General features: G+C 43.3%; 3 protein-coding genes across 28 annotated transcripts in view; 2 read left to right on the top strand and 1 right to left on the bottom strand.

Annotated features, from left to right (window-relative positions):
- TSC1 (TSC complex subunit 1) overlaps positions 1-15179 on the top strand; it is a 90417-nt gene extending 75238 nt beyond the window's left edge. For 3 of the 4 annotated variants that reach the window (XM_077147357.1, XM_077147359.1, XM_077147366.1), the window contains 7 exons: positions 112-278; positions 1243-1425; positions 2483-2593; positions 3293-3415; positions 5979-6166; positions 6257-6418; positions 8265-14515. In XM_077147357.1, coding sequence (XP_077003472.1) covers positions 112-278; positions 1243-1425; positions 2483-2593; positions 3293-3415; positions 5979-6166; positions 6257-6418; positions 8265-8787 — 1457 coding nt within the window. In that variant the 3' untranslated portion in view covers positions 8788-14515. Of the gene's footprint in view, positions 1-111; positions 279-1242; positions 1426-2482; positions 2594-3292; positions 3416-5978; positions 6167-6256; positions 6419-8264 lie in introns of all 4 variants that reach the window. The other variant, XM_077147371.1, reaches the window with a different exon arrangement.
- SPACA9 (sperm acrosome associated 9) lies at positions 985-26488 on the bottom strand. 9 transcript variants are annotated; one of them, XR_013170191.1, is made up of 8 exons: positions 25700-25826; positions 20388-20568; positions 17515-17717; positions 15990-16137; positions 5396-5475; positions 2396-2518; positions 2217-2306; positions 985-1293 (listed from the first exon to the last, which is right to left on the bottom strand). XR_013170191.1 is itself a non-coding variant. In XM_077147458.1 (5 exons), the coding sequence occupies exons 2-5, from the start codon at positions 20529-20531 to the stop codon at positions 15604-15606; spliced, it is 510 nt and encodes a 169-aa protein (XP_077003573.1). In that variant the 5' UTR covers positions 20532-20568; positions 25700-25826; the 3' UTR covers positions 14982-15603. The 9 variants fall into 9 exon arrangements, 8 of the variants coding, with proteins under 8 accessions (XP_077003573.1, XP_077003574.1, XP_077003569.1 ...); XM_077147458.1 differs by lacking the exons at positions 985-1293; positions 2217-2306; positions 2396-2518; positions 5396-5475 and adding an exon at positions 14982-15618; XM_077147459.1 differs by lacking the exons at positions 985-1293; positions 2217-2306; positions 2396-2518; positions 5396-5475 and adding an exon at positions 14982-15050.
- AK8 (adenylate kinase 8) overlaps positions 25923-27860 on the top strand; it is a 193674-nt gene continuing 191736 nt past the window's right edge. For 10 of the 15 annotated variants that reach the window (XR_013170131.1, XR_013170154.1, XR_013170138.1 and 7 more), the window contains exon 1: positions 25923-26703. Coding sequence is in view for 12 of the 15 variants with exons in the window: in XM_077147388.1 (XP_077003503.1) it covers positions 26551-26703 (153 nt within the window). In the remaining 3 variants the exon portion in view is untranslated. The remainder of the gene's footprint in view (positions 26704-27860) is intronic. The other 5 variants (XM_077147383.1, XM_077147385.1, XM_077147376.1 and 2 more) reach the window with 4 other exon arrangements.

The raw sequence follows: 27860 nt of genomic DNA, 5'->3' as shown, positions 1-27860 counted from the left end.
CATTTTGTTTGTTAAGCTAACAAAACATAGGGCAGGGCAGTGGGGGTAGGCACTTTAATTGAACTTTATGTAAAAGTCATCTCTGTCACCCTCCCTCTGCTTTAAAATTAGGCTCTCCTCCCTCAGATGAGATCCACACCCTCCGTAACCAGTTGCTTTTACTGCACAACCAGTTACTCTATGAGCGTTTTAAGAGGCAGCAGCATGCTCTTCGGAACAGGCGGCTCCTCCGGAAGGTGATCAAAGCAGCGGCTCTGGAGGAACATAATGCTGCTATGGTGAGACCTTTTTTTAAGCAGTTGTGGGGAGGGGGGTGGGTGTTGGATTTCATTTTTTATTTTGTTTTGGGTCAGCATGATGGATTGTAATGAGCAGTAGCTGAGTAGAGATGTTTTCATTGTAGCTTACTTCTTAACCATTTGTATGGCTTGTGGCAGGTCACTTAATCTCTGAGGTTAAGATGTGAATGACTAGATCTCTGAATTCTCTTGCAGATCTCAGAAACTGTGGTAACAAATGATTTTTTGTTTGTTTGTAATTGATTATGATGATAAAAGGACCAAAAGATTGCTGTCTTTCATTGAATGGGAACGCTTGTATCTTCTTCTAAAGCTCTATCATGGCATAACACTTAGTACAATGTGGTATGGTGGTTGTGAAGCCAGTCAGACTTGGAAATTGGATCTTGGCTCTACCATTTATTTCCTTGGAAAAGTAATTTGGCCTCTTGAAGTCTTTGTTACCCATTCTATAAAATGGGAAATAATAATAACAGCCCTGCTTTTTTAAGTTTTGAAGGTTAGAAGAAATAATATCAGCAAAGCACTGGCTCAGTGCTTGGCAGATTTTCAGCATTCAGTAAATATTAGTTATTATAAACTGCCTGGGGGGAAAAGAAGCTCATGGTTAAGATGACTTACTTAATTATTTTAGTGAATTTAATCAGTACCATGTATTAGAGGTTTTATTCCAGTTGTGGTTTTTAGGACGTTTGAAAGTTTTGGAAGCAAGTTGATGCCTGATAAAAGTTTGTTAAGCAACTTAAGGTCATTATGCTAGTTTGGAAAACCTTGACTTGAAGTAAATAAAACAGTAGTGAGCTGTCAAATTCTGAGTCTATTGTTGCAAATTTTAAAGTAGCTTATAACTGTTGGATAAAATGTTTGCAGCATGTGTTAAACTTGAGTATCAGTGCCCATGTTGGAAGGTAGCTAAAATGATGACGTCTTTGGTCTCTGCTAGAAAGATCAGTTGAAGTTACAAGAGAAGGACATCCAGATATGGAAAGTTAGTCTGCAAAAAGAACAAGCCAGATACAGTCAGCTTCAGGAACAGCGTGACACCGTGGTAACCCAGCTCCATAGCCAGATCAGACAGCTGCAACATGACCGAGAAGAATTCTACAACCAGAGCCAGGAATTACAGGTATAAACTGCAACACCAGGCAGAGTCAATCAAGAGAGGGCATGAAAACAAATGAGAGGAGAGTAAAACCAATTCCTTAAATGTCACCTTGTTCGTATTAACTAAAATAAAATACTTTTGTCTCTAAAATCGTGACAGATATATGAGATGAACTTTTATTGAAGGCAGAGGTTCCCCAGCTTTTTTAGTTCACAGTCCCCTTAGTCTCATTAGTTTTTTCCTGGCACTCTTCAGCCAGAAGAAATGCCTAACAGCTTTGTTTATTAAGTAGCTCCAAACAACTTAATGAGTATTTATGCCCTAACAATTTAGTAGCTATTTGAAAATAATACCCATAAATTTAAAACAATTTTTTAAATTGCATTTTTAAATAACCACAGCTATTCCTAATGTTTCGTACCTGTTGGGCGCTGCACACTTTCTCAGACATTGGAATCAGATTGGATACTGACACCCTCATTTCTTGTTTCACATTGATTTTCTCACTGAATTTGCTTTATATCACAGCACCCACTGAAAGCCCAGCTTTGCAAAGCTATGACGTCATCTAAAGAAATACAGCACTGTCTTAATACTGAAACTGAACTACCTCCAGATAGTTAGTAGTTCATGTGATATCCAATAGATGTCGCTATGTTTCCCTCAAAAATTTAAAATATCCTCCGGCATCCCTGTGAATTTGCTGCATTGCCTGAAGGGATTTTTGGTGCAGTTTGGGAACTGTGGGTCTAAGGTCTTTTTTTTCTCCTTTTGTTAAACAGTAAGGAACTCAGAAATCAACCATTACTTACTTTTAAAACTAAGAAGTTGGGCTGGCAGTGGTGGCTCAGTGGCAGAGTTCTCGCCTGCCATGCTGGAGACTTGGGTTCGATTCCCAGTGCCTGCCCATGTTAAAAAAAAAGCATTAAAACTAAGAAGTCACATCTTGATGGCCCAAGAATAGTAGAGCAATTGAGGAAATAGGTATTACCAATTCTGTATGGGCTGACGGCCGAGTGGGTTCATGACCTGTCCTGACAATGTTGCTATAACTTCATGCTGACATCTCTTTGAGTAGACAAAGCTGGAGGACTGCAGGAATATGATTGCAGAACTGCGGATAGAATTAAAGAAGGCCAACAACAAGGTGTGTCACACTGAACTGCTGCTCAGTCAGGTTTCTCAAAAGGTAAGAAATGAGACATACTTTTATCTGTTTGTACAGAATTTGCTGACATTTTTCCTTTAGACGGGATAATATATTATTTGTATATCTCTGTCAGAAGTTCTTAACTGGGGGCAAATTTACCCTTCTCCCCTCCCCCGAGGGGACATGTGGCAATGGCTGAAGACATTTTTGGCTGTCACAACTGGAGAGGATGCTCTAGTAGGTAGAGGCTAGGGGTTCTGCTAAACAGCCTACAGTGCACCAGCCAGCATCCCAGAACAAAGAATTATCCCACTTAAACCCTGATCTATGTATATCCTGAGGAACTCTTATACCTTATTTACGTAAATGTAAGAAGTATGTTCAGGTTTCAAGAATAGGGGTTTCCCCTGGGGCTGTCCCACTGAATTTAAAGTCCCTGCTGTGCTGGTTGTATATATAGCCGTGTTTTCCAAGCTACCTGTGGGTGGCCCAGTTTGATATAGCTCATCTGTACTTCTTCCCCTTTGTATAGCACAATTTTAAAGCATTTCTGTCCATTTTTGTTTCCCTTGGGTGCCTTCCTTCCCTTCAGCCAGTATGTCAGGGTATTTAAAACCATGGGTGTCATTTATCCTGCCCTCTGAAATAGTTTGCTCCTAGTTGGTTCCCTATTTAATGTGCTTTTGCTAGTTTTGTGTTGTCAGGTTTTTCACTTTGCTTGTTTATGTGTTTTGTTAGCTCTCAAACAGTGAGTCAGTCCAACAGCAGATGGAATTCTTAAACAGACAGTTGTTGGTTCTTGGGGAAGTTAACGAGTTATATTTGGAACAGCTGCAGAACAAGCATGCAGACACCACAAAGGTATGCTGGAGCTATGGGAAGCCAAAACCTTAAGATCCAGGAAGTATGTATGAGGCATGTCAAATAGTATGGTTTTATGAATCTGTCAGTTTCTAAAAGATGGAATGGTGGTCACAGTGTCCATTCCCACCTCTCCCCAGCCTAGGGATATAAATACTTTTCAGCCATCATGTGACCTTGTTTCCCTTTTTGCTGTGAAAGTATTTAATAATAGTTAGTATGGAGCAGGTGCTGAAAGTGTTTTTCTCCCCATGTTCCCTTTAAAAAATGAAGAGAATGACAAAGAAAAACGATGAGAAACCAGTCAATTCTCTTTACTTTAATTATCATGACTGTGGGTGTATGCTGGTTTACATATCATTTTTTCTTCCTTTTAACGTTGAATCTAATCAGTATATGGTATTTCAGTCCTGGCAACAAGGGAAGCATCAGGATAATCTTACATTAATTAGTGCCTCACCAATGGTATTGAAGCAGTAGTTTTTTTCACTTTATAAATAGCCTCGGGTAATGTTAGTGAATAAAGTGGGAATAGAATTTTAATAGTAAATGTTCAGATGCTTACTGTTACTAACTTCTCCATCACATATGGTCCTTCTTTTAGGATTTCTAGAACTCATGCTCTGTAAAAAACCTTTTCAACCAAATGTAGGGTAGTCTTAGAACTGAAAAGATGTAAGTTTCATAATGCCATTGCTTCTTCCTTCTCAGCTCCTCTGCTCTCAAATTTAGACTCCCTTCAAAAGAGTGTTAAATGTGAAACTTTCTCTGTAAACATGCTATCACTTTTTCTGGAGGTATAATGTCTTTGGAAAAACAAAGAAGGAAAGAAAACTTAAGAAACAGGAGAACCTTTGTAAAAGCTTTCTTAAATACATTCTTAACATCTCCTGAGATATATATGCATGGGTTGGATTCTGCGTGTATTTTGTTGTTTGAGATACATGTTCTCTTTGGCACCTTGAGCAAAGCACCTAATCTCTTCGGGCCCTGTTTCACAGTCCATAAAATGGGATGACTTTGCTGACTTGTAACAGGATGCCTGAAGTTGTAAGCAACAACAGCAACAAAACTAAACTGGCTTAACAATAAGGAAATGTTATTATTTTACTTGACAAGAGGTATGAGGCACGTGGCTTGCAGATTGGTGAATTGAGCAATTTAGGAACACCATCAAGTTCTTCCCACTTTCTGTACTACCTTACTTATCATGTTGACTTTTCCTCAGACTAGCTCTCCTTATAGTAGCAAGATGTGTGGTACAATTACAGACATCACAAGTATACACAATGATGTCCCACAGAAGGAGAGAGAGTCTCTTCTGATAGGTCTTTATCTTCAAAGATACCTTTCCTGAAACCCTCCAGTAGATTTCCCATCCCTTTTTGGCCAGGATTGTGTTATATGCCCATCTTTAACCTAGTCATTGACTTGAACCAATCAAGATTTGCCCCTGGAACTAGAGCTAGGATTAATCTTGTTTAGTCAAATGTGGAGGAAGAGTGGATGTTCAGGTATCATTTAGGGAATAGCTGGTAAAGTGTTGGCCATACTACCTCATAAGGTGGTTGCAAAGATTAGTGAATGCACATGGATATACCTTGCTTGATTACATATAAATAAAATTTGTTATTTATGACAAAGGTCACATTTGTTCATCTAGCTCTTGCTTAAATCTGGAGCCGTTTCGCACAGCTGGGGTGACCACATTATCTGATGCTCAATTCTGTGCATAAATCTACTGCATTCAACCCCTAGGAAGCATTGAGTTTACCAGTCATCTTCAAGGCAAGGGGGACACCTTTGTGAAAGTTCATCTCCTTGCTCCTTATGATTTATTATCATTAAAAAACAAAAACAAATGTAACATATGCTTGTTAGAAAAGTATCATTTCTGCTTTTTTCTGTGTGTTTGTATATATCTGTGTTTTAAGCTCATCTTACATGATCATGTCCGCTGCCTTGGCATGATTGACTTACCTTGTCAGGGTACCTAATCTGCAAATGCTGGCTTGAGTAAACCTGCTCCATTTGTGTTGTCTTCTCTAGCTTTACCTTAGCTAGTGCGAGGAAGAAGAAGAAAAATATAAAAGTAAATGAATGACCCATGATGCTACTATATTGAAATTATAACTGTGAATATTGGCATATATTCATTTGTGTTGCAAGTGGATATGTTCACATAGTTGATCATACTATTTATAGAAATTTGTAGTGTCCTTTTAAATATTTTTACTGATATATTATTTTTTAAAAACTTATAAATATAAAATGTACTTTAGTTTCCCTGATGTTAGACTTATGGTGTTTCTAGTTTCCAGCATTCTAAGTAATGTTGTGATTTTTATTTTTATTAAAAAATGCCTATTAATGTTTCAAATGATTTCAAGAAAGTGATACTAGATTAATATTTACTGCAGGCTTTCCAGAAAGTTGTTCTGAATTTATATTTCCACTAGCATTAATCTACAGCACCCTCTTAATGCTTATTACATTAGTTTTTCACTATAGATATGCCATTGTTCATTTTCTGAAAGTACTAACTCAAGTCTCTTTTTTTTAGGAAGTGGAAATGATGAAAACTGCTTATCGGAAAGAATTAGAAAAAAACAGAAGCCATGTTCTCCAGCAGAGTCAGAGGCTCGATACCTCTCAAAAACGGATTTTGGAACTGGAATCTCATTTGGCCAAGAAAGACCACCTACTTTTGGAACAGAAGAAATACTTAGAGGATGTCAAAGTTCAGGCAAGGTAACTTCCATTGGGAAAGGTTTTTGCAGTGATATGTGTTCTTTATTAAGTGAAACTTCTCGTATTTTTGGGATGGTCTGTATCTTTCAGAGGACAGCTGCAGGCTGCAGAGAGCAGGTATGAGGCTCAGAAAAGGATCACCCAAGTGTTTGAATTGGAGATCTTAGATTTATATGGCAGGTTGGAAAAAGATGGTCTCCTGAAAAAACTTGAAGAAGAAAAAACAGAAGCAGCTGAAGCGGCAGAAGAAAGGTAGGAACAAATAGTTGGTGTCAAAAGCCTTGTGATTCAGAATAAGAAAGAGGTCCTTTAATCCTGTATGGATTACTGTAATGCCTGGAAACATCCTAGAGTATAGTAACCAGATAATCAAAAAGTACTGGCAAAATCCCCTCAGGGAGGGAGAAAGAATATGGAACTATTAAACCTTACCATCAGGGAATCCCCTGATACTGTGTCAAACTTTAGGGACACCCAAATCAGTAGGCCAAGCCCTCGATCATGAGGCTTACTCTTGTGAAATTTATGTAGGTAGTGAGAAAGCTTAGACTACCTATAGGTATGCCTAAGAGTTACTTCTGGAGGACCTCTTTTGTGGCTCAGATGTGGCCTCAGTCTCTCTAAGCCCAATTCTACAAGTAAAATCATTGCCCTCCCCCCTATGTGGGACAGGACATCCAGGGGTGAAAGTCTCCCTGGCGATGAGGCAGATGACTTCCAGGGATGAATCCAGACCTGGCATCGTGGGATCAACAATTACATCCTGACCTAATGGGGGAAAAGAAATGTAATTAATAAAGTATCAGTAGCAGAGAGAGTTCAAATAGAGTTGAGAGGCTACTCTGGAAGTGGCTCTTATGCAAGTTTCAGGTAGACCTTGCTACCTATCATAACCTGCCAAACCCCAACCAGGACCACTCCAGCCAATCCTAAAGAACACCTAGAGTAATATATAAGATTCCACAAGGGTTCCATGCACTAGAGTGACTTTCCAGAAACCTACAACCTCCAGATGTGTCCCTAGCCCAGATAAGTCCTAAAACCTAGCCCAGCCTCTCCAGAACATCAGATAGTTCCATCACCCTATCCCATATTAGTGGTAGACCCTTCCAATATGAAAATTAGAATGGCCATAGCCCAAACACGTATGAGACGTGATGAAAAGAGAGGGATGGAAAGATCAAAGGTGGTGGTAGAGTTATACAGAGAAGATAGGATTTAACAAATGAATATGAATACTGAATCAATAAACTGATATCTCTTTTAGTCTGCAGTATTTTAGAGCAGCTAGAAGTAAAAACCTAAAATTGTGAAATTGTAACCCATGTCAAACTCTGAAATATGGTATACAACTAATTGTGGTGCTGTGCTTTGAAATTTGTGGCTTTTTTGTATATATGTTATTTTTCACAAAAAAAGGAAAAATCAATTGTGATGATAAAAAAATATTTAAGCCCTCTAGCCTCCTATATTCTGGAGCAGCTGGAAGGAAGAATATGAGAGGATCATATGGTAGCCCACGAGAAACTCTAGGATCTGTCCTGTAACCACTTGTTGAAGAGTGCTTTGAAAGCTATTGCTTTTTCATTTCTTTGCTTTGTATATATGTTATATACATATGCTGTACTATACAATATATGTATAAATGTTATACTATACAATAAAAGTTAAAAAAAAAAAAGCCTTGTGATTAAGCTGTCACTAGCAGAACAAGGACAGCATCTTATGGCGTTAAAAGCAATCTTAACTAAATTAGACAAGGCTGCAGCATTCATCTCATTCCATATCAAAGAATACCTGATTTCTCTTTTCTCAAAATGCCCAGTCATCTTTCCATGTTCTTTGTTCTTTTTCCTTGGCCCTGAAGCACTTGATATGATCACAGGAAAAATTCGTATTTAACATCGCCATTCAGTTTCCATAATTGTGATTTACATTTCTCTTGATGCGATCTTATGCCTGATTCCTCTACTATAAAATATAGAATGGGCTAGCAGAGTTCAGTGTCAGTGTGAGCAAGTTGTCATTATAATTCTAGCCTGCCAAATATGGATGCTATAATCACCAACTTCTTTTTTCTGCCTTGGATTTCTTACAGGCTTGACTGTTGTAATGATGGCTGCTCAGATGCAGGCATAGGGCACAATGAAGAGGCATCTGGGCACAATGGTGAGACCAAGATCCCCAGACCTAGCAGCACCCGGGGCAGTAGTGGAAGTAGAGGAGGTGGAGGAAGCAGCAGCAGCAGCAGTGAGCTTTCTACCCCAGAGAAACCTCCAAGCCAGAGGGCAAGCCCATTCAGCAGTCGGTGGGAAACTACCATTGGAGAGCCTTCTACCAGCATTCCTATGACTGTTGGCTCACTTCCCAGCTCAAAGAGCTTCCTGGGCATGAAGGCTCGAGAGTTGTTTCGTAATAAGAGTGAGAGCCAATGTGATGAGGACGGCATGACCATCAGTAGCCTTTCTGAAACCCTAAAGACAGAACTGGGCAAAGACTCAGGTGTGGAAGCCAAAACTCCCCTGAACCTAGATGGCCCGTGCTCATCTACCCCAAATCCAGACAGTGTTGGACAGCTTCGTATCATGGACTACAATGAGACGCATCATGAACACAGCTAAGGATGATGGTCAATCAGTGTTAACTTTCATATTGTTGGCATAGAATAGGAGGTGTGAATGCAGGTTTCAAAGCTTTCCTGTTTCCAGGGTCTGAGTGGCTAGCTCATGCGGTGGAAATGGGATGGAAGTCCTTTTGATAATTGACTGAATGCAGAACGGTTTTTGGATTCGGCATTGAAATGCCTCTTAACCTCACCCTCACCCTGCCTCCAAGCCTCTCTTTTATTTACCTAGCAGTGTGTACTAATCCAAGGGCCAGTTTAAGTTCTTAAGTAGCTTTATTTTCTTCCTTTTCTCCCAAATGGTTGCGTCCTTTGAACCTGTGCAATATGAGGCCAAATTTAATCTTTGAGTCTAACACACCACTTCCTGCTTTACTGAAGCTCAGATAACTTGGTTGACTCTTGTTTTAGACCAGGTAATTGGTGGCATTGCAGGTAAGTCTCATTTTGTCTTTCCAGGGAGTAGTATGCAAAGCTGTTTGTCTTCATGTGAAAGCTTTTTCATGAGACTTTTCCACTGCTTTTTGGTTCTGAAGTTCAGCACCTAAAGCAGCAGATTTAGGAAAACAATGGTTTATTCACCCTTACATTCTTTTGGCAGTTCTGATAAGCTTCCTAGAAAGCTCTGTGTGAACAAACGTCTGCTGTTTCAAAAATTTAGAGCTGGACTGAGGAGACCATATTTATTTACCCTTTGGGAAAGCTCTGTTCCTCCTTCCCCCACTACCTCTTATTTATTTGGTGTTTGCTTGAAAGCTGGTACTTTTCTGAGCATAGGCTGGCAGTATAGATGGTAAAACCTGTTCCTGCAGGAGAGAAGGAGTGGTATCTTTGAAAAGTTACCTGAGAAGCACTTGTGTAAGAGTAACTGCATCGCCAAGCAGACTCTTGTGCTAGCTCAGCTTTTTAGTTAAATTCCTTTTTCCCTCCGTTTGTGTTCACACTTGCCTCTTTTTTAAATGTAGCTTCTTGGTAACACTGCAGCAGAAAGGCTCTAAAGTTCCAAAGAGTTTCTTCACTGTTTTATATGACCATTGTTTCTCAGGCTGTTTTAGTTGCCTCACTGTGATAGTAGGTTCTACCACCGAAACAGCTTCTTCATACCAGTTCTAACTTTCAGGGACCTACTATCCAGGGAGCTTGTTGCTGTTACACTCCCATGTGTTAGTAATGGCAGAGCATTTTAAAGGAAAGCTTTGGAGAATGTTGATAAAGGCTGACTGCTGTATACCCACTGGGGTGACCACTTGTGCTTAGGAGAGGTAACTCCAGTCAGAACACTGATGGTGGCAGAAAAATCCAAACTCAACAAATGCTCCTGAAAGAAATGCTAGATGCCTAAGAATTGTAGCCTGGTATTTCAGCTGAGGTAAGGAGAGACTTGTTAGGAAAGAGCCAGTGAATTTGATCTTCCTTTTTCTCTTCTTTCCATAAAAGAATAGGGTTCATCCTTGAAGAGGTAAAAGATAAACTGTAATGGTACGAAATCTTACTGCATATAGAAGCATCCAACATCTGAGGGTAAAAGTCTTTCTTTTCTTTTTTTTTTTAAGTGTATCAATAAATATTCTAGCATCCCTAACCAAAGAGAGCTAGACAATTAGGAATTCCATGCCACTATAGTTATGCTGGCAGAAGACCTCCTCAGGACAGGACTTCTGGGAGTGACTGACTGGTCCCCCCTAAGGGAGAGGGCATACTTGACTGCTTCAGCCCAGCACAGGGCCAGCAATTGCCATTAATGGTCCAGTGTGGAGTAGTAGTGGCACCAATGTTTAAGTTTATCCAAAGGAAAGCTTAAAATCCAATATGTTCTAGTTTTCTAATTCAGTTTTAGAAAAGGAAAACATGAACAAATTCAGGAAGAAAAAAATGTTATAACTGTTGAAACTGGTTTTAAATGCTTTCTCCTCCTTAAGCCCAAGAGTTGTGCCACAAAACAAAGATACCAGGCGCTTAAGTCAAAGCCTTTTCCCTGACAAACTGGCAAAGCAAAGGAGGCCAAGTGTAAAAAAAGAAGGTTTTGTTTTGTTTTGTTTTTTAATGGGAAGATTGTACAAATATAGGAAAGAAAAGGAGGGAGCATAGTAAAATGGAACAGGATGAGGCCAGAAGCTCCATGGACAGGTCTCTGAGTACTGTGATCTCGGCATTTTCCTTTACCCGGGTAGCTGTTTACTCAGCTTTGAAATGGAGGCTCAGCTAGATGATCTTTGTCTCAAGTTCCTTTGAATTCTAGTTGTTCATGGTCTCTTTTTTTTTTTTCAGCTAAGGTTGGGGAATTAGACCGGGAGTCATGTTGAAGTTAGCCAACCTAAAAATTTGGGCCTTTATTTGCAAAGGACTTCAGAGTGAAGAGGAAGGTTTTGTATTGTTCTTTTGAAGGTGATAAACCTGCCAAGAATCAATGGTTCACTTGCTCATGCTGCAGCAAGTTTTTTTTAAAGACAGACAGGTGATGTTAGAGGAACCCCCAAGAGACAAGTCAGGTATTGGAACAGGCAGGGCAAAGGTATTGGAACAATTATTGTTAGGTACAGCCTGTTTTGACTGTGGATGAGCATCTTAGTATTCATAGATGTTGGGATTTGAGAGCCTCATCCTCAAATCACTATGAGCAAGCTTACCTGACTCAGAGATGTTTGACCAATGTATGTAACCTACTCTGATTCCCACCTAACACTAAGCAGGGTTAATACAGATCCTGAGAAAATTGGAGTCTGCTGCTTGCACAGCATTTGTTTAAAAAGGAGCACTACAATATTATTCGGGGGTTGAGGGTAGGGAGTAAACAGGTGAATTGGGATGATATAGCATGATCTCCATAGAGAAAATGAGTTTCTAAATCTATTACAGGTAAATAAGCATATGGATCTCTATCAGATATAATTTATAGATTTTTTTAAAAAGCCTTTGACAAGGTTCTGACACAGAAATTATAAAGATTCTTACTATGGGATTGGAAGAAATAACTGTTCATCAGTAAGAAAACTGACTTAAAACCAAAGGTAGAAGATAAAAGTCATTTCTTGGATCAAGAGGTTTTAAAAGGTCTGTTTGGAAATGAGTGCACTAGAACCAGCCTTATTAAAGCAGGTGGGTATACCTCAACCTCTCTAGGTTGATGATAACAGAGTTTTTCAGGAGAGGAAATTGTCTGACCTTTGGAAATACACTGTAGAAGTTTCTCATTAGGCTTGTATGAGTGGAAAGAAAAATGATAAATTTCTTTGTAAGTCAGAACGTAAATGATGTGTTTAGGGGGAAATAGCCCAAACTATTCTTAAAAAGTAAGCTATTACAATCCAGGAAATGGTCCTGGAAACCACTGACAATTAAATTAGCCCACCACGCTGCCATGGCCAAAGAGGCCAGCAAATCACTGGGCATAGTCGGGACAAGAAGAAACAACCCCAGACTCTGTGCCATCCCCATTTTCAGCACCACATCTAGTTTCTGATATTTCTGTTAAGGCAAAACTCAAGAAATTGTTCAGAGAAGAGTGAACAAAATAATGGGGATGAAAGGCTCTCTCTGAATTGGACCACAGAGGTTCAACTCATAGTTAAAAAAAAAATGGGTATGTGTTTTTGTAGAGAATATAACTGAAATGTGTTATGATTAGCCAATGTGAATTTTCAGCAAATACAAGTACATGCCACTTGAATCCAGAAAAAATAACTGAAGAACAAATGAGAGTACTGTGTAAGGGTATAAAATTTTTCTAACTGTAAGCACTAAGAAGGTTGTTTGAACGTATAACAGGTTTAAGAAGGGTTGGGCAAAGTGAAGTCTCAGTCCCAGAACTGCAGTAGAGGTGGAGTGCCTCCTGCCTTTTGAGAATACTCTCAGATAGGCTAGTCTTCTCTTCACAGAATGGTCCTGGGGAGAAGCATGTTCCCACCTGAGAGAATGTCTCACTTGGGGAAGAAAGCTGCCTTGGGTGGAATGACCCAAATCAGCACACCTTATTCTGCTTCATTTTTCAGTCTTCAAGGTCCATGCTTTAAAATTGACCTGCAATGAGTATTGAAAATGTATCCAATATGAAGATGTTGGTGTATCTGTTTACATCCAGAGTTCTGTGACACATACCTCCCTGTTCCCACCCTGTCCCCTGGACTGCTGCAGAGTAATTGATTGCACTTGATTAAGCTTTTCTCTATAGGTAAAAGAACAAGTTTAGGTTGGAGATGGCTCCTAAAGGCTGCTACTGTGACCTTTGCCCCGATGCAGCTCGTTTCTTTGTCCATTGACTCAATAATGTGCCCTGGGGGAGCAGGGTTTCCATCTTTTCCACACTGTTCTACAGTCTGTATATGCTAACTTGAAAGAAGGGTGGTTATAGCTACAAGGGAAACCTGACTGGGATGGTTGAGCACCTATGCCAGGACTGCTTTTGGCCTTGAAACGAGTTAATGAAGGCAGAGGAGCTTTCTTCCCCATTTCCCAGTGGATAAAAACAGAATGCCCCCAAATTATCCTTTTTTTTTTTTTTGAATAGGCTGGTTTAATTATTAGAGTAGATCTTTTAGAGGAAACCCTTGAGAGTCTGAGAATCCTCAGACCAACCTCTCCCTCCCTTTCTTCACCTTGTTACAGTGTTTGGATAGGAGGGTACGGTGCTGCTCTATGTAGCAAATACTTTGGCTTATTAAAGAGGAAGCCAGGCATTTTGCACTAGGAAGAATCAGTGATCACTTTTCAGAAGACTTCAGTGGACCACAAATATATTATGGAGGAACAGATTTTGCTAAGACATAATCTAGTTTTATAACTCAATCATGGATCAACCATATGTAGCTAACTTGCAGTTTAAAGGGATCCCATCAGTGAAAAGAAAACATATTTTTTAAACTGACTGCTTTTAGTTAAATTGAAGAAAGTCATCTCTTGTCAAAAGATTCAAACTTTCCTGTCTCAATCTTAAAAGCATGTCAAACAATCTATATCTGATGCCATAAATATAAACTGCAAGGGAAAATGGTACAATCGTAGTGAATGGGAATTGGAATCAAAAGGGTTTGCTGTCCTTCTTAGAATATTCTAAAATGTCAAGGCAGTTGCTTGTGTTTAACTGTGAACAAATAAAAATTTATTGTTTTGCACTACTCTGCTGTGTTGATATGGAGTGACTAATGCCGACCTTTGGGGGAGCTTATAGATAAAATAGACTGGTCTATAGATGGAAAAGCCTAAGATTGATTAACTTGGGTGGTTATAGGAGGGCATTGACAAATGCAATTCCGGCTTCAGTCTCTATAAGATCCTTCTTATTCTGGAAAATGATCTAGTGAAGAGCCACAAATCCTACCTTTATTTGCCTCAAATTCATGCCTTTCCCCCAGATTGTGGCATGGTGGTGGTAGTGGAGGAGTGACATGATCATTTCTACTATGGAAGCCCTCTGAGCCAGGCAGCCTGCCTGAGTCTGCACTGTCACCCACGATTGCTTTCTGTAGTCACTTGAGGCTAGCTTTCTATTGGCACTTGAATTCCTAGGGGTTTGTCTGGCATGTTCACCTTAATATAGTCCTTTTGGTGGAACCCAATTGATTTTAAGTTGTTCAGATTTTATTAACTCTGAACGTTGCCAGTTGTGGTTTGTGAGTGTGCCACGGGAAAAAGTGCAGCTACTATATACCACTTTGCATATGCCCTTCAAATATTTGGTAGAAAGCAGGAAACTAGACCTTTAAACAGCTTTTAGATCCACCCTGGTCTTAAGATCTTTTGGCTTTGGACTTCATGGGAAAGGACCAATAAGGAAGTGTTCCATTTGCAATATAATTTTCAGTTGTTTGCTCTGCCTAGCTGTGTCTTAAAATCAGTATTGCTCTGTCCATTTTAATGGCAGAAGCAGCTCCTCCCAGACCATTGAGACAAAGTCTCAGACAGAGGTGGCAGTTTTAAATTTGAGGGGAAAATTCAGGTTTGTTTTATTTGAATAGGTATCTAACTCTCCAAGGAGTTACTTCCCACCCTAGGAGAGATGTTTAAATGTTGGCCTTATGTGGCTCTTTAGCATGAACCTCTTAGAAGCAAACATTTTTTTAGAGATTGGTATACACCTGTCTATAGTAGTTACTCTTATTGTTAGTTTTGCTAGTGTGGCTATAGCCTGATATCCTTGTAGGATAAATGTAGATTTTCTTTTAGGGATAAATCCGAGGAAATCAAGCCAGGCAGAGAGGTGGTAGAACACTTTATTCTTGACTGTCTCCCCCCGAGGAAGCAAGAATACAGAAGCTAAGTCGTCCCCTGTGAAGGGAAAAACCAACAGTCAGACATTACTTAAGGCAAGCTCTGAAGTCAGTGACACGTTTTACAATGTTTGGGCCTCAAATAAGTTGTGATAACCGGGTCAGTCCTTGCACAGGAACCACGAAATCAGATTTCTTCTGACTTCTGTCATATATCTCCCTTTTCCAAGTAAAAGAGAGGGTAAAGTAGGTTCATTCTGGTTTTGACTCTGATCCAGAGACCTAAAGACACTTTGAGAGTTCAACATGCTGATCCTTACAACATCCCTCAGAGGTCGGAACCTCTCTGTCTTGCAGAGAGGTTGTGCCTGGCCTAAAGTTGTGGGATGGAAGTAGGAAACAAGCTGTGCAATCTCCTCCAGCTTGATCACTCAAACTGGAAAGCTTGAGCCTGCAACTCAGGTAGGCCTGGCAGAGTGATGGATGGTAGGTCAAAGAGGACCTGGGTTGGGGCAGCTCAGTGCCCTTCCTTTTTACCAGCCTTCCTGGGACATCCTCTATCAAAACACACTGCTTTGGCAACTTGCTTAAGTGGGGATCCTCTTCTATCATCACAGAGCCTGACACTTAGAAGGGAGGAAAAGTTAGAAGTTAAAGCAAGAGAGAAAGAGCGATTCTCAATATATTGGCCAGTCCCTTTAGGGGCTAATACACGAGGGAAGGACTGTGAATACCAATGAATATGGCTTCCCCAGTAGAAGCCAAATTAACAAAGCATGCCTATCACATCCCAGTAGGTCATAGCTTTGATTTACAGTTTTCCACCAGGTGGTCTCCAGGGAGGTTTTACATATCCATTGTCTTTCCTACTAGATTTGAGGCTGCCTTTTGTAAGTCCCCTACGTTTGTTTATTTTAAACCAGGTCTGGGTGCCTATACTTTGATAAGTACATGTGGCTCCCACGGCGCTTTTGCAGTATGCCCGAGGATCACTCACATGCTGCAGTACTTTGCGGGGCAACTTCTCCGAGTGGGCGATCCATTCTTTCATTAAGTCCAGGACTATAGGGATAAGACTGACTACACCTCCGTAGTGGTTCCTGGCCTCATCACAGCTGAGGTGGTTCACCACATCGTGAGGGTATCTGCAGGATGGCAAGAGGGGGATCAGGTGAGCCTATGTCTCCTGGGACTCAACATGCAGTGGAAAATGATTTACAGACCAGGGACAGGTTTCTAATCCTAACTGCACATCAGAATCACCTTGGGAGGTTTTAAAACTATACTCAGCAAGCTCAGGATTTCTATTTCTGGAGATTCTGGCTCAAAAATTTAAGGAGCCAGGAGCCCAGGTAATTCTGATGTGAAAGGCAAGAGTTGAGAACCACTGACCTGCAGTTTGTAGAAACTTGGATTAGGGGCTGTTGAAACCTGCTGTAATCGTTTCAAAGTATGCTGTTTAGTTCCTTTGACTCTTCTTACTCTAACATCAAGCTTCCTAGAGAATTTAGGCCCATTGTTCTGTGGATTTCACAATGTCAGAATTAGGGAATCCACAAAAGTAATGCTGGCACCCATGGAAAGCAGGCTCCAAAAGTGCTGGAGGCATATTCGGCATATAGTCATTCAGTAGACAGAGCAAGGACAGAACATCTATCTCACTGATGGACTCTCAGCGATTCTCCAGGAAACCCGATTCCTGGGCCTATCCTACTTCTAATGATTCCCAGAATCCTGCACGATGCCTGGCACACAGGTGCTTGAAAAAAATTAGAATATCAATTTCCTAGGGTCTAATGAAAGACTCAAACCTGATGTAGACATTAAAAAATAAAATTGAAATTATGACCACTTTGGGAGGGTGGGGTCATTAAGGACAAGGCCAGCAGGCTAACTCATGGAATAAACTGCTTCCAGTCCTCTATAAGCGGCAGTTCCGGACTTAGAGTTAATAAATTTAAAAGGTTAAAATATATATATAAGGCAACTGATTTAGGATTGTTAGTTTTTTATTTGCCAAGAATGCGTGATAACAAATCTGTAACTTGCAATGGTGATTATTTCCTGATACAAAATTCACATTGACACCAAAAAAGTAGGAGGATAGAAAAGAATTGGGGCAACCTTTTTCAGATATTTTTTTCTCTCACTTCTTTGCATATCAGTAAGGACCTCTGTGGGCTTCTGGGAATAACTGATATATAACTCCCTTTTCCTTTGCTTGGTGCTAACTCGAGTGAAAGAGTTTGTATGCTATTGTATTTTGGCTTCAGCATCTCTAGTATTAAGGAAAATGTTTTGTCAAGTCAGTCTTTCCAAATAATTAATGGGAACTAGGATTTCCCCTTAGGGAAGACTGAAACAGTAGCCATCTGATCCCTGTCAATAGAAGAGAGAATCAGTTTAGATTTACCTGTCATCTGGACCCTTGAAACCCTGCTCCTCCTCCAAGACCCCTCCCAATCCCCTGCCCGATCCCCCAATCCAAGGAGGCTTCAAAAACAGGAGCAAAAGGGTCTTACTTTGCTCTGAGGTTGCTTAAGTCATTGCTTTGGCTAACAAGGGTTTTGCATTTCTCTAGGAGATTGTTGGTGACTGGGGTGCCAGAGTGCAAAGCTTCAAAGTGTTGGCAGAGCTTGTTTAGCTCTGTACAGATGTCCAGGAACATGAGCAGAATCCGCCGATCTGTGGTATTATAACAGTAGTGTTCCATGTAGCTCTGCACCTGCAAAGGCCAGTGTGACATGAGCTGTGGAGGTGCCAACCAGGATCTTGGTTGGCTTATGGGGCAAACATCCAGGAGCACCCACCCTATTTCCTCCCACCCTCCCATATTCACGGATGACCTGATCTGCTTTGAGGGAGATGTCACTAACATTCACGCATTTTAACGTTCAAACCACTATATATAGCTAATCATTGAGTGTCCCAGGCACTGTGCAAAATGCTTTACAAGCCTGATCTCACTTAATCCTCACTTACATATTACATATTAATAACCCGAGGCTCAGAGAGGTGAAATAATTTGCCCAGGGCACCAAAATAAGTGGCTAAACTGGATTTCAATCCCCCAGCTCAATGACTTTAAATCTGAATGCCTTAGTAATCCCCATGCCACCTAAGCCAATAGCTAAAGCAAAAGGGGGCTTTTTTGCCCAGACTTTTCATGCAGCAGGCCCACTTTGAGAACTGCTGCATTGAGCCACCCAACTGAGGAGGAAAGAGAAGGAACTAGAATCTTTTGGGGGTCAACTGTACTGAATTTCCAAGATAGAGGAAGGAGGGACAAGTCAATAATTGGAACTTGAAAAAAATGATTATCCATATAGGAAAAATAAAACTTGATCTCTAACTTACACTATGTATATAAAATGAATTCTAGAAAGAATCAAGATTTTAAATATCAAAATCAAAACTTAAAAACTCTCACACAAATATATTTTAGACACTGGAGTAATCATAAAAGATGCTAAAACTACTGATACATCTGACCTACTTTCAATCTTTTCCTTGGTATAGGGATGGGGATCTTTCCTGGGTCAGGCTCTTTCTCCAGGTTTACCTGGGACCAAGCAATAACTCTGGATCTGAGATTGGATAAGGACCTGACTTTGTGCTGGAGAGGACTGACGCCAGTCCAGGCAGGATTAGTTGACCCATTTCACAGTCAAATATTTCTCCTACTCACTATCACCTGATAGAAGGAAGGTTATTACCTACATTTTCCAGCACCCAAAAGTTCTAAATATAAAAAAAACAAGGGTTTTCCTACTGCAACCAGTTGCCTTTTTTGTTGTTGAAGAGGCTGCCCTTCCCAAATGATCTCAAGTGATTTCTTGCCAAGTATTGCCAGGCACATAGAGGCCTTGCAGGGGGAGAGGGGTTTTTGACACCCTTTGCCTTGCGCACACATGCATGGGCAACACAGAGGAAGCACTGGTGGCTACCTAGTATACAGTGATGGACAGAGCCCCTCATCTTTGGGTACTTGAGCTGGTATATCTCTGGGTCAGGGGAAGGGCAGTGTGAGAGTTTTAAAGTCAACACTTCAGATGGAGACTTGTGATACCATTGTTTCCCAAGCCTTCAATTGAACAAAGACAAGAGGAGCACTCCCTTTTGTGCAGGAGGGGACTGGGTCACTTGGCATTGCTGTAGCTTTTGAGTGAGGATAGGAGGAGGTGGGGGTCTTGGGTGCTCCTTTCCCACCACTGTTGGAAGTCTGAACTTCTGGGGGATAGGCTCACAGATTGCAGTTAGTTTATGTTCAGATTGTTCAGTGGGCATTAAGGGCATGTGTGTGCAGAGAGAGATAACAAATGTGGCTAAATGTTCAAAACTGGTGAATCTAGGTGACGGTCATATGAGTGTAACTTGTATGATTTTTTTCAACTTTTAGGTTTTAAAATTTTCAAGTTAAAATGTTGGGTGATAATTTTACTAAAATTAGAAAAAATAATGTTTTAAAGGATGCTGCCAGTGAGGGACACCTCGTCCCTCACACCCTGAGCCTGTTCTCTGTGGCCCTGTGTCTCTCCTAAACAGTTCTGAGTCCTGTTTCCCCATTCACACACCCCCCCGCCCCCACCCCAAGTGTGGTTATCCTTTGACAAGCTGACTTCCCCACAGGTGGGCATCTTTTCAGTCTGAGAGGTTCAGCTTCTGTGTGTGTCACTAAAAGCACCGTGGTTCATTGCTGTCACTGGTAACTTCCTGGAAGATTCATTCAGTCTTGATGCCTCCAAGTCTTGCAAAGCAAACTTGGATAGCAGCTAAGCCACAAGGAGACACAGATTAAATTTAAAATGTCTGCAAAAGTGGGTAGCAATGTGCTTAGCATGTCACAGTTTCTCAAACTCCAGTGGTATCTGATGACAGTCCTACTGATCTGTCCTGCTCACTGATCTATCCCCACTACCTAGCCTGGGACGAGCAGATAACATTGGGCACTCGTTGAATATGTCGTAGGTGCCAGTGTACTGGACTAAGCGTTTTCTGTGGATGATTTTACTGAAGCCACATAACAACCCGTATAAAGTATGTCCTGTTGTTATTATCCTCATTTTACAGATGAGGAAACTGAAGTGAATTCACTGGCCCAACACCACAGAGGTAGCATGTGATAGAGTACAGGATTCACATCCTGGCAGTCTGATGCTTGTGCCCATATTTTTGCCATTATGTTCTTCTCTCAAATCTTGGTGGGGGGATGAATGAATGAGTCATCCCATCAATCAAGATCTGAGTCCTGGTTCTGGCAGAGTTGCTTCACCTCTCTGGGCCTCAGTTTTCATTTTGCAAGTGAGGAGACCAGCTCTGGCATAAGGATACCCTGGATTTGTCAGGTGTTCCTTCGTCTCCCGACCCCTGCCCTGCCCCTTCCAGGATGCACCACCTGTCCGATGCTAGAGATGGGCCGGATCTTGTCATGGGCGTTTTCTCTGCAGTGCTCCAAAGCCGCAATGAATGTGAATTGTTGCTGCTGAAAGAGCTTATACGTCTGCTCAATGCTTCGAAGGGATTCTTTCACCTCATTCATTGTCTTCCTTGGTGGTCATTTACAGGAGAGTAGGAATCTAGAGAAAAGAGGGAGAGGGATGAGGTCCCTGAGGCCAGGCACGTGGACCCAGCTCTGCAGTAGTCCCTGTTGGTGGAGTACTGTGCTTGAGCATCTCCCCACAACCCTGAGGAATATGTTCTATTTTCATCCCCATTTAGTAGAGAAGGAAATAAAGCCCTGAGAGGTCTGCACTACTTATGTAGGATCCCTGAGGTCGTTCAGACAGAGCTGAGCACACTGTCCCTCATCCATTTACTCTCTGAGGACACATTCTTTGCCATGAAAGGTAACTTATTTCCTGCAGCTGTGGATAGTTTCTCTGGGGTCCTCAGTCTCTTCAGTCTGTGGGTAGCCACTGCCCCTTCCCCTGCCACACACAGACATACACAGTTTTCAATGCCTCTTTATGGTGTCAACAAAATCTGGGATCAAGGACAATGCCTCAGATGGAAAACTCGACAGATTATCAGTTTGGGCCAAATTTTTCAAAAACATCTGCTATCATGCAATTGGTAGAGAAATCTCAGACTTCTTTTCCAGGATGCTGAGAAAGCAGGGGTAAGAGCACTTGATCATCTGTTTGAGAAAATGTGTTTCCCTACTCTGTAATTGGGGCAGGAACCTGAATCTCAGGTTTGCCAATTCCCAGGACAGGGGTTAGTGGCTGGTGGACTCACTCACTGCCTCCCATATTAATTGCAAGAACGATGCTGATTATTAATATTGATGCCATAGGGAGTGCTTTCTTTTGGCATCTTACACACTTTCCCTGGTGTGATTCGGGTGTCAACAATGCATCTTGAACCCCCACTGGGAGCAGAGACAAACAAAAAGTTGTTGGACTCTGACATCGCAGTTTTACGGAGGACATGCAGAATGCTCCAGATCAAGGAATTATGGAATGTTAGAGCTGGAATGGACCCCTTAACTTCTGGGGGGTAACTGAGGCCAAGAGACAAGGGACTTTCCCAGGGTGTCATAGCAAGTTTATGCCAGACACCCTAGACCTCAGGCTTTTGTCCTTACTGCTTCCACATCCGGCTGTCCCTGCACCACTATGAGACGCAAGCACAAACACAATCCTGGTTTGAATATGTGGGTCTGTACTATGGGTCCCTATCAGACAGCATCAGTGAGCAGGGGTCAGAGGACGCTGCACAGTGGTAGGGTCCAAGCAAGACAGTGGAAGAGGGAAAAGGTGAGATATGTGACAAGGATAGGGGTAAGGGTGAGGCAAGACACATGCAGTTCCCCAGGTTGCAGAGGAGCGAGAAAATGATAGACCCGGAGTTATTTCTTTTTGTGATGTCTCTCTCAGCATCCTGAGCCCAGAGGAAGGCTGGAGCCAAGGAGAGCGTCTCTATGGCAAGAGGAGTTGGCATCAAGGTATGAAAGGAAATGCAAGGAGAACAGACCAGAAAATGGCCTCCATAAAATGAGGGGAGCAGTAAATCAGAGAACTTGGGGAGGACTGGGGAAGAGGCCCTTAGAGCTGCAGTGCTAGGCTGGGAGCTGAAATGCAGCAAAGATGCCATAAAGGAGCCGTACCAGGAGGGACCCTGACAATCATGCCCCATAAACCCGAGTGGGTCTACTATAAATATAATGGGGCATGCTTCAGCCGCAGCATCCTGAAGCCACTCCTGGGAGCCATAGGGCCTGCGTTTGCCAACAGACCTGGAGCAGCTGCAGCTCCACTGGGGCTGGGGCTGGTCCAGGGCTGGGCAGGGGAGTGGCCTCCTTCACCTCAACTTCCTCTACACTCAGCTCCCCTTAGTGGGCAAGTGGGGAAAGGGAGCCTGGGTAATGGGGCTCTGGTAGAGGGGGTGGAGTGGGGGCCTGCTGTTTACTGAGCCCTGGTGATGTCCTTGGTTTTTTGGTCTGCCTACCGTCATGTCGGGCGTATCAGGGCCTGATCTAGGGTGAGGCAACTGAGGCACTCACCTCTGCACAAAATTTAATGGGGTGCCAAAAACTCAGTAATCAAGGTAAATAGTAATATTTTTATAAGTAAAAATTAATCTAAAAAACATTCACTAAGAACAAACAAGATACCAGAATCTTAAATAAAGACTGGATTGGTTACAGTGCTTCACTTGACTTCCTGGAGGACGGGGGGGGGGGGGGGGGGGGGGGGGGGAGAGGTGGGGTGAGGCGTGTTTGAACTAAGGCTTGAAAAGGTAGGCAGGCTTTGGAGATGTAGAGAGCAGGTGGTGCGAGTGGAATTCTGAGTAGAGTTTGAGAGGTGGGGATGTGGGAATATTGTGAGATGCAGGGGCAAAGGATAGGGTCAGGTTGAGGGGCACTGAATGTCAGGGTAAGCCACTGGAAGAGCCACAGAGGCTTCTAAGTCAAGGGGGTGAAAAGCAGTGCAGGCATGCACTCATGCATTCTACAGTGCCCACTATGTTCAGGGTGCTAGGGGCATCCAGCAATGAACAAATTAGGGAAAATTCCTTGTCCTGGAGTAAGTTCTCTTTCAGAGTGGGAGGCAGACAAGTATAATAAGTAATACTACTGAGTTGAAAAATAAATCAGGAAAGTGGGATGGGAGTGATGGGAATGAAGCGTGCTTGGAGTATTTGGGGTGGTTTGGAACTGTATGTACCCCAGAAAAAATAAATTCTTAAACCTAATCCATTCCTGTAGGTGTGAACAAATTATAAGTAGGACCTTTCAATGAGGTTATTTCAGTTGGCCCACCTCAGTCAGGATGGGTTTTAATTTTGTTACTGGAGTCCTTTATAAGCTGAAGGAAATTCAGACAGAAGTAGAGAAAGCTAATAGAAGCAAGATTATGGAAATTCAACAGATTCCAGAACAGAGAGGCCAGGAGAGGCCAGTATATGCACTGCTGTGTGACAGAGCAGCCAAGGACCAAGGACCAATGGCAGCCAGCCCCAGAACACTAGTCCTCGGGAAGAAAGCAGTGCCTTGATGATTCCTTGATTTGGATTTTCTCTTAGCCTCAAAACCATGAGCTAATAAATTCCCATTGTTTAAGCTGTACTATTACATGATATTTTCTTCAGCAGCCAAGGAAGCTAAAACAGGGTCTATAGAATCTGCAAGAGGGGCATTTACAGAAGATGGTTTGAGGGTGGGCTAGAGTTGTGCTCCAGTCCTCAATGAGATCCTGGACGAAGAAAGGTGGCTCACCTCAATCCTCCTAAGGACAGCAGATCACTCAGATCATGTACCTACTTGGTGGCACGCTCTAGGTAATGCTGAACATGCATTACCTTGAGACCTCCCCACAGCCCTGTGGGCTTGGAACAAGGGTACCAAGATTTCCCCCTGTGACAGATGAGGAAACTGGGGTTACACAGCTAGGAAGTGGGCAAGCCAGGATTTTTCACTCAGCTCCGCCTGACTTGATAAAGTCTGGACTCTTAACTTCGGTACTCCTTCCCTCCCTGATAGTCTTTAGAGACAAACATGCCAGGCATCAGATTAATGGAGGCTGGGGGGATTGGGAACACAAGGGCCTGGAAAGCTGCTAAACTCTTCTTAGAGTTCATCCACTAGTTAGAACCCTGGACCCCATTTTCACTTCCTAGATTCTTTCCCATTGTTCATCCCAGAGCAATGAGGATTAGCATTCAGGGAGCTGCCTTTTGTGTGTCCGGCTCCCTGAAACCCTCTTGGGGCTTCCCGGGACTGCCAAGTTTTCCACAGATGCAGTGCTACCTCAGGTAGTGGCCCCAAGGGCCCCTGAGAGCAAAAGTGACTTGGTTCTTGATCCCAGCAACTTATGACATGCACTCCAGGAATGTCATGAGAGGAGCTGTAATAAACTATTCAAAGTGATGGTCCCTGAATGAGAGTCACTGCAGCCAAATTAGTCTGTATGAAAGGCACAGAATGCAGGTACTTCTCTATCTGGGGGAAGAAGGAGGAAAAAATGATTACCCAATCGATTTTATGCTTTAATTGATTTGTATTTTTCCAGGCTGCTAAAGAAGATTAAATCATAGTATGAAAAGTGCCTAGGGCTTAAAATAAATGAGGAGAAAGGCAAGTCATTTCAGAATTGTCCAGGAAGCAAACAGAACTTCTCTGGTGCAAATTGCAGACTTGGTTGTTGTGTTCTTTGTTCAAAGGGAGGCAGCTTCCTTTTCTTCCCTAGCTTTCTTTGCAGTTGGGTTTGACAAGCCTACCAAGGTACACACGTTTAGGAAGTAGTTTCTGGGGGGAGAAGCAGAACTGCAGCCTTTAGCATTGGAGATGTCTCAGGCAGGTGGCTAGTGACAAAAGCTTTGGCCTGGATGTCAAGATACCAAGTTCTAGCCCTAGCTCTGCCTTTGATTTAACAGGTAACCCTGGCCAAGATTTTTCCTCTTTCTACAGCCCCAATTTATTCATCTGTAAAGTGAGGGATTTGGATTAGAGTCTCTTCAAGGAGCCTTCTAATGCTTCCTGATCAACTGATTAGAAAAGAGGCCCAGAGAGGGGAAATGACTTGCCCAAAGTCACTCAGTCAACTATCCGTCTTCATCTCTCTAATCCTCCAAATTTTCACCATAAAATAGGTACCTATTTCATGGGGTTGCTGCAAAGATTAAACGAGGTATCACTAATATATTAATAGTAGCTCCCATGCATTGTGTGCTTACTACACATTTTATTGTCTAATACTTCAGCTGCTTTAGCTCAATGGATTCATTCGCTCAGGGAGGACAGTGAGACACAGCACAAATTAAGTAGCCTCCCCAAGCTCACAAAGCTAAGGAGAGGGGGAGCCAGGATTTGAACTGGGCTGAATGAATACCAACTAAACCATATTCTCTCTTAATAATGTACATAGACATCACAGTTTCGCTTGAGAGCCAGGCACAAAGAGCCCAACAATTGTTAGCTCCTACTATTATTGGCAACAGATAAGAACTAGAGTCCCCAATTCAGTGTTGCCCCCCTCCTCCCCCATCTCCTGGGAATGCAGTGCCCTCCCAGCTCTCCCTCCCTCATCCACCGCCCCCTTCCCCCTACACCGAGTCCCACTCCATTTGCCTCCTGGGGCAGCAGCTCAAGTGCCCCAGTCCCTGCTCCCCACCGTTCTCTCGTCCCCATATCCCAGTTCCCTAACCTGGGTGCTAGGGTAGGCCCGGAACGCACTGCCCCCTGTGCCTGCCCCCTGTCCGTTTAACCTTGTTTGTCCTAGAGTAGTCTTCACCTCACAGACCTCTCTGAAGCTGGAGTGACTCCGTGGGTACCTCTCGGACCCCAGAGGGGTGGAGAAGCCCTCCCCGGGGCTTGGGGAGCGGGGGCGGGTGGGGTGGGGAGGGGGGTGAGAGGGGTGGGGCCGCCAGCCGGATTGTTACTGCCGGTGTCATGGCAATCGGGTGACGTGGCATCCCTGCCCCACTCCGGGAGCCTGTGGTGCGATCACCTGGGGCTCAGAGGCCGGGAGCTCGGTCCAGGGTTTCTAGCAGGAACTTCGGCCCTCCCGCCCGACCCCCGGACGTCCCTCCCTTTTCAAACACCCTCCCTCACACCTATCTATTCTAGTGACTTCATTTCAAAGATTAGGAAACCGAGGCCTGGAGAGCAAGGCCAGGGTTGGCCGACGAAGCTCTTAATGCCTCGTCCAGGGCGCGTTGGGAATCTGAAGCAGGATCGCCTCCCGCCCCCTCGGGGTTCTGACCTGCCACTCTAGGATGTTGTTGGTTCTCAGCACAGCGGCGACCCTTACCAGGGGGACACCTCTAATCCTAAAGGTCACAGCTAGAAGCGACCTCTAGGTGCCCCCCGCTAAGATGTACAGACGGGGAGACCGAGACCAGGAGAGAAGAAAGAACTTGCCGAAGGCCGCTGAGCACGTCTGCGGAGGAGCTCGGGGCGGGGGCGGCGGCGCGCGTCAGAAGAGGGTCTGGGACCTGAAAGGGGAGCGGTGAGTTTGGCCAGGCGGGACCCGAGGCGCAGAGTGATGACGCGCGCGGGCGTGCGGCGGCCCTAGCAACAGCGGTTACTAGGGAGCGGCTCGCGCGGCACCAGAGAGATGGACGCCACCACTGATCCACACCTCATACCCCCGGAAATGCCCGAGTACGGGGAAGCGAACCACATCTTCGAGATGATGCAGGTGACCGGGGCATCCCTGCTCAGTCGCGACAAAAAGGTGGCGGCTGGCGACCGTCTACCGCGATATCAGGTTGTGCGGCGCCGGGACCCTCAGCGGGGCGTCCGGGTCGTGCGCACTCTTTATTAACCAAAAGATAGCCCAGTTTAGGGTGTCGCGATTCCTTGTATCCCCGTGTCCCCGAGATATTCCTCGATCTGAAGATGATCCCTGCCCCTGCCCGCGCTTGCCTCATGCAGTCCCAGCAGGAAGGAAAGTGCGGAGGCGCTCTTGGTCCTGACTCTGCCACCAGCTGGCTTTATGGTCTGGGACAAGTCCCTTCCTTCTCTGGGCCTCAGTTTCCCCATCTCTGAAATGCAGGATTGCAAGAGGTAGTCTCCAGGGGCTCATCCAGCCCTGGCAATTCATAAGCTATGCATCACTGGGAGCTTCTGAGCAACAGGTTTCTAAGCTGGGTGGTGGCTCCTTGTTGGACAGCAGATGTGTGGGTCGGACAGCACCATTTCCATGACCCTCCTGAATTTCAGACTTGTATGACCTTAGGCCAAACCCTGTTGTTACCAGTGTCTCAGTTTTGCTTGCTGCCCCCTACAGAGGTAAAGGCTGTGTGGAGTTGGGTAGGAAAAATTCTCAGCCACTCAGGGATCCAGAGGAAGGGAAGCTGGAGGTCAGTTTCCAGATCATTTGCTGTTTTTCAAGATACTCCCTAACTGTGTTCATGTCACATCGGGGTCACCAAAAAAAACCAAAAACAAACAAAAAAAGATACTCCCTACCCCCAGAGTCACAGTTATGGTGATGCTCTTGGCTATTCAAGTTTCTGACCTACACTGGCAAGACCAGACCTCAGACTAAGCAGATGAAATCTCTTTCTCTCTAATGAGCTCGTTGGAAAGTGTTAACCAATAGAGGTAGAGGGGAATTCCGAAAACTATTTGGGTTGCCAGGCACAAATAAAGAAAATGGCCAGCTGAAGGAGTTGAAAGGTGGCTGGTGATAGGTAGGGGGTTGGAGGGAGCTGGGAGCCACTGGGGCATGTGGTCTGCTCAAGAAGATCTGTTTGTCTTTCATAGGGGTCTGCAGGAGGTTGCCTAAGAAAGCTTTTAGTCTAGTATTTTCAGTCTTTAGTCATTTGTGTACTCCCTCCATGGTTTTTACCTGTCCGCTTTTTTACTTTTTTTATTTTAAAATAGTTTCAGATTCACAGGAAGTTACAAAAAATAGGACAC

The sequence above is a fragment of the Tamandua tetradactyla genome, chromosome 2 (genome assembly GCF_023851605.1).
Source record: "Tamandua tetradactyla isolate mTamTet1 chromosome 2, mTamTet1.pri, whole genome shotgun sequence".
In the NCBI taxonomy this organism is placed as follows: domain Eukaryota; kingdom Metazoa; phylum Chordata; class Mammalia; order Pilosa; family Myrmecophagidae; genus Tamandua; species Tamandua tetradactyla.
Note: the sequence above shows the minus strand (reverse complement) of the source record. Positions and strands in the feature narration are given on the sequence as shown.

Excerpts from the sequence above, each read along its gene's own strand:
- SPACA9 (XM_077147441.1), bottom strand. The coding sequence starts at position 20,531 with ATGAATGAGGTGAAAGAATCCCTTCGAAGCATTGAGCAGACGTATAAG. Across the intron at positions 17,718-20,387 it reads CCATCTCTAGCATCGGACAG|GTGCAGAGCTACATGGAACA; the intron begins GTGGTGCATCCT and ends TGGCCTTTGCAG. Across the intron at positions 16,138-17,514 it reads TTAAGCAACCTCAGAGCAAA|ATACCCTCACGATGTGGTGA; the intron begins GTAAGACCCTTT and ends GCCATCCTGCAG.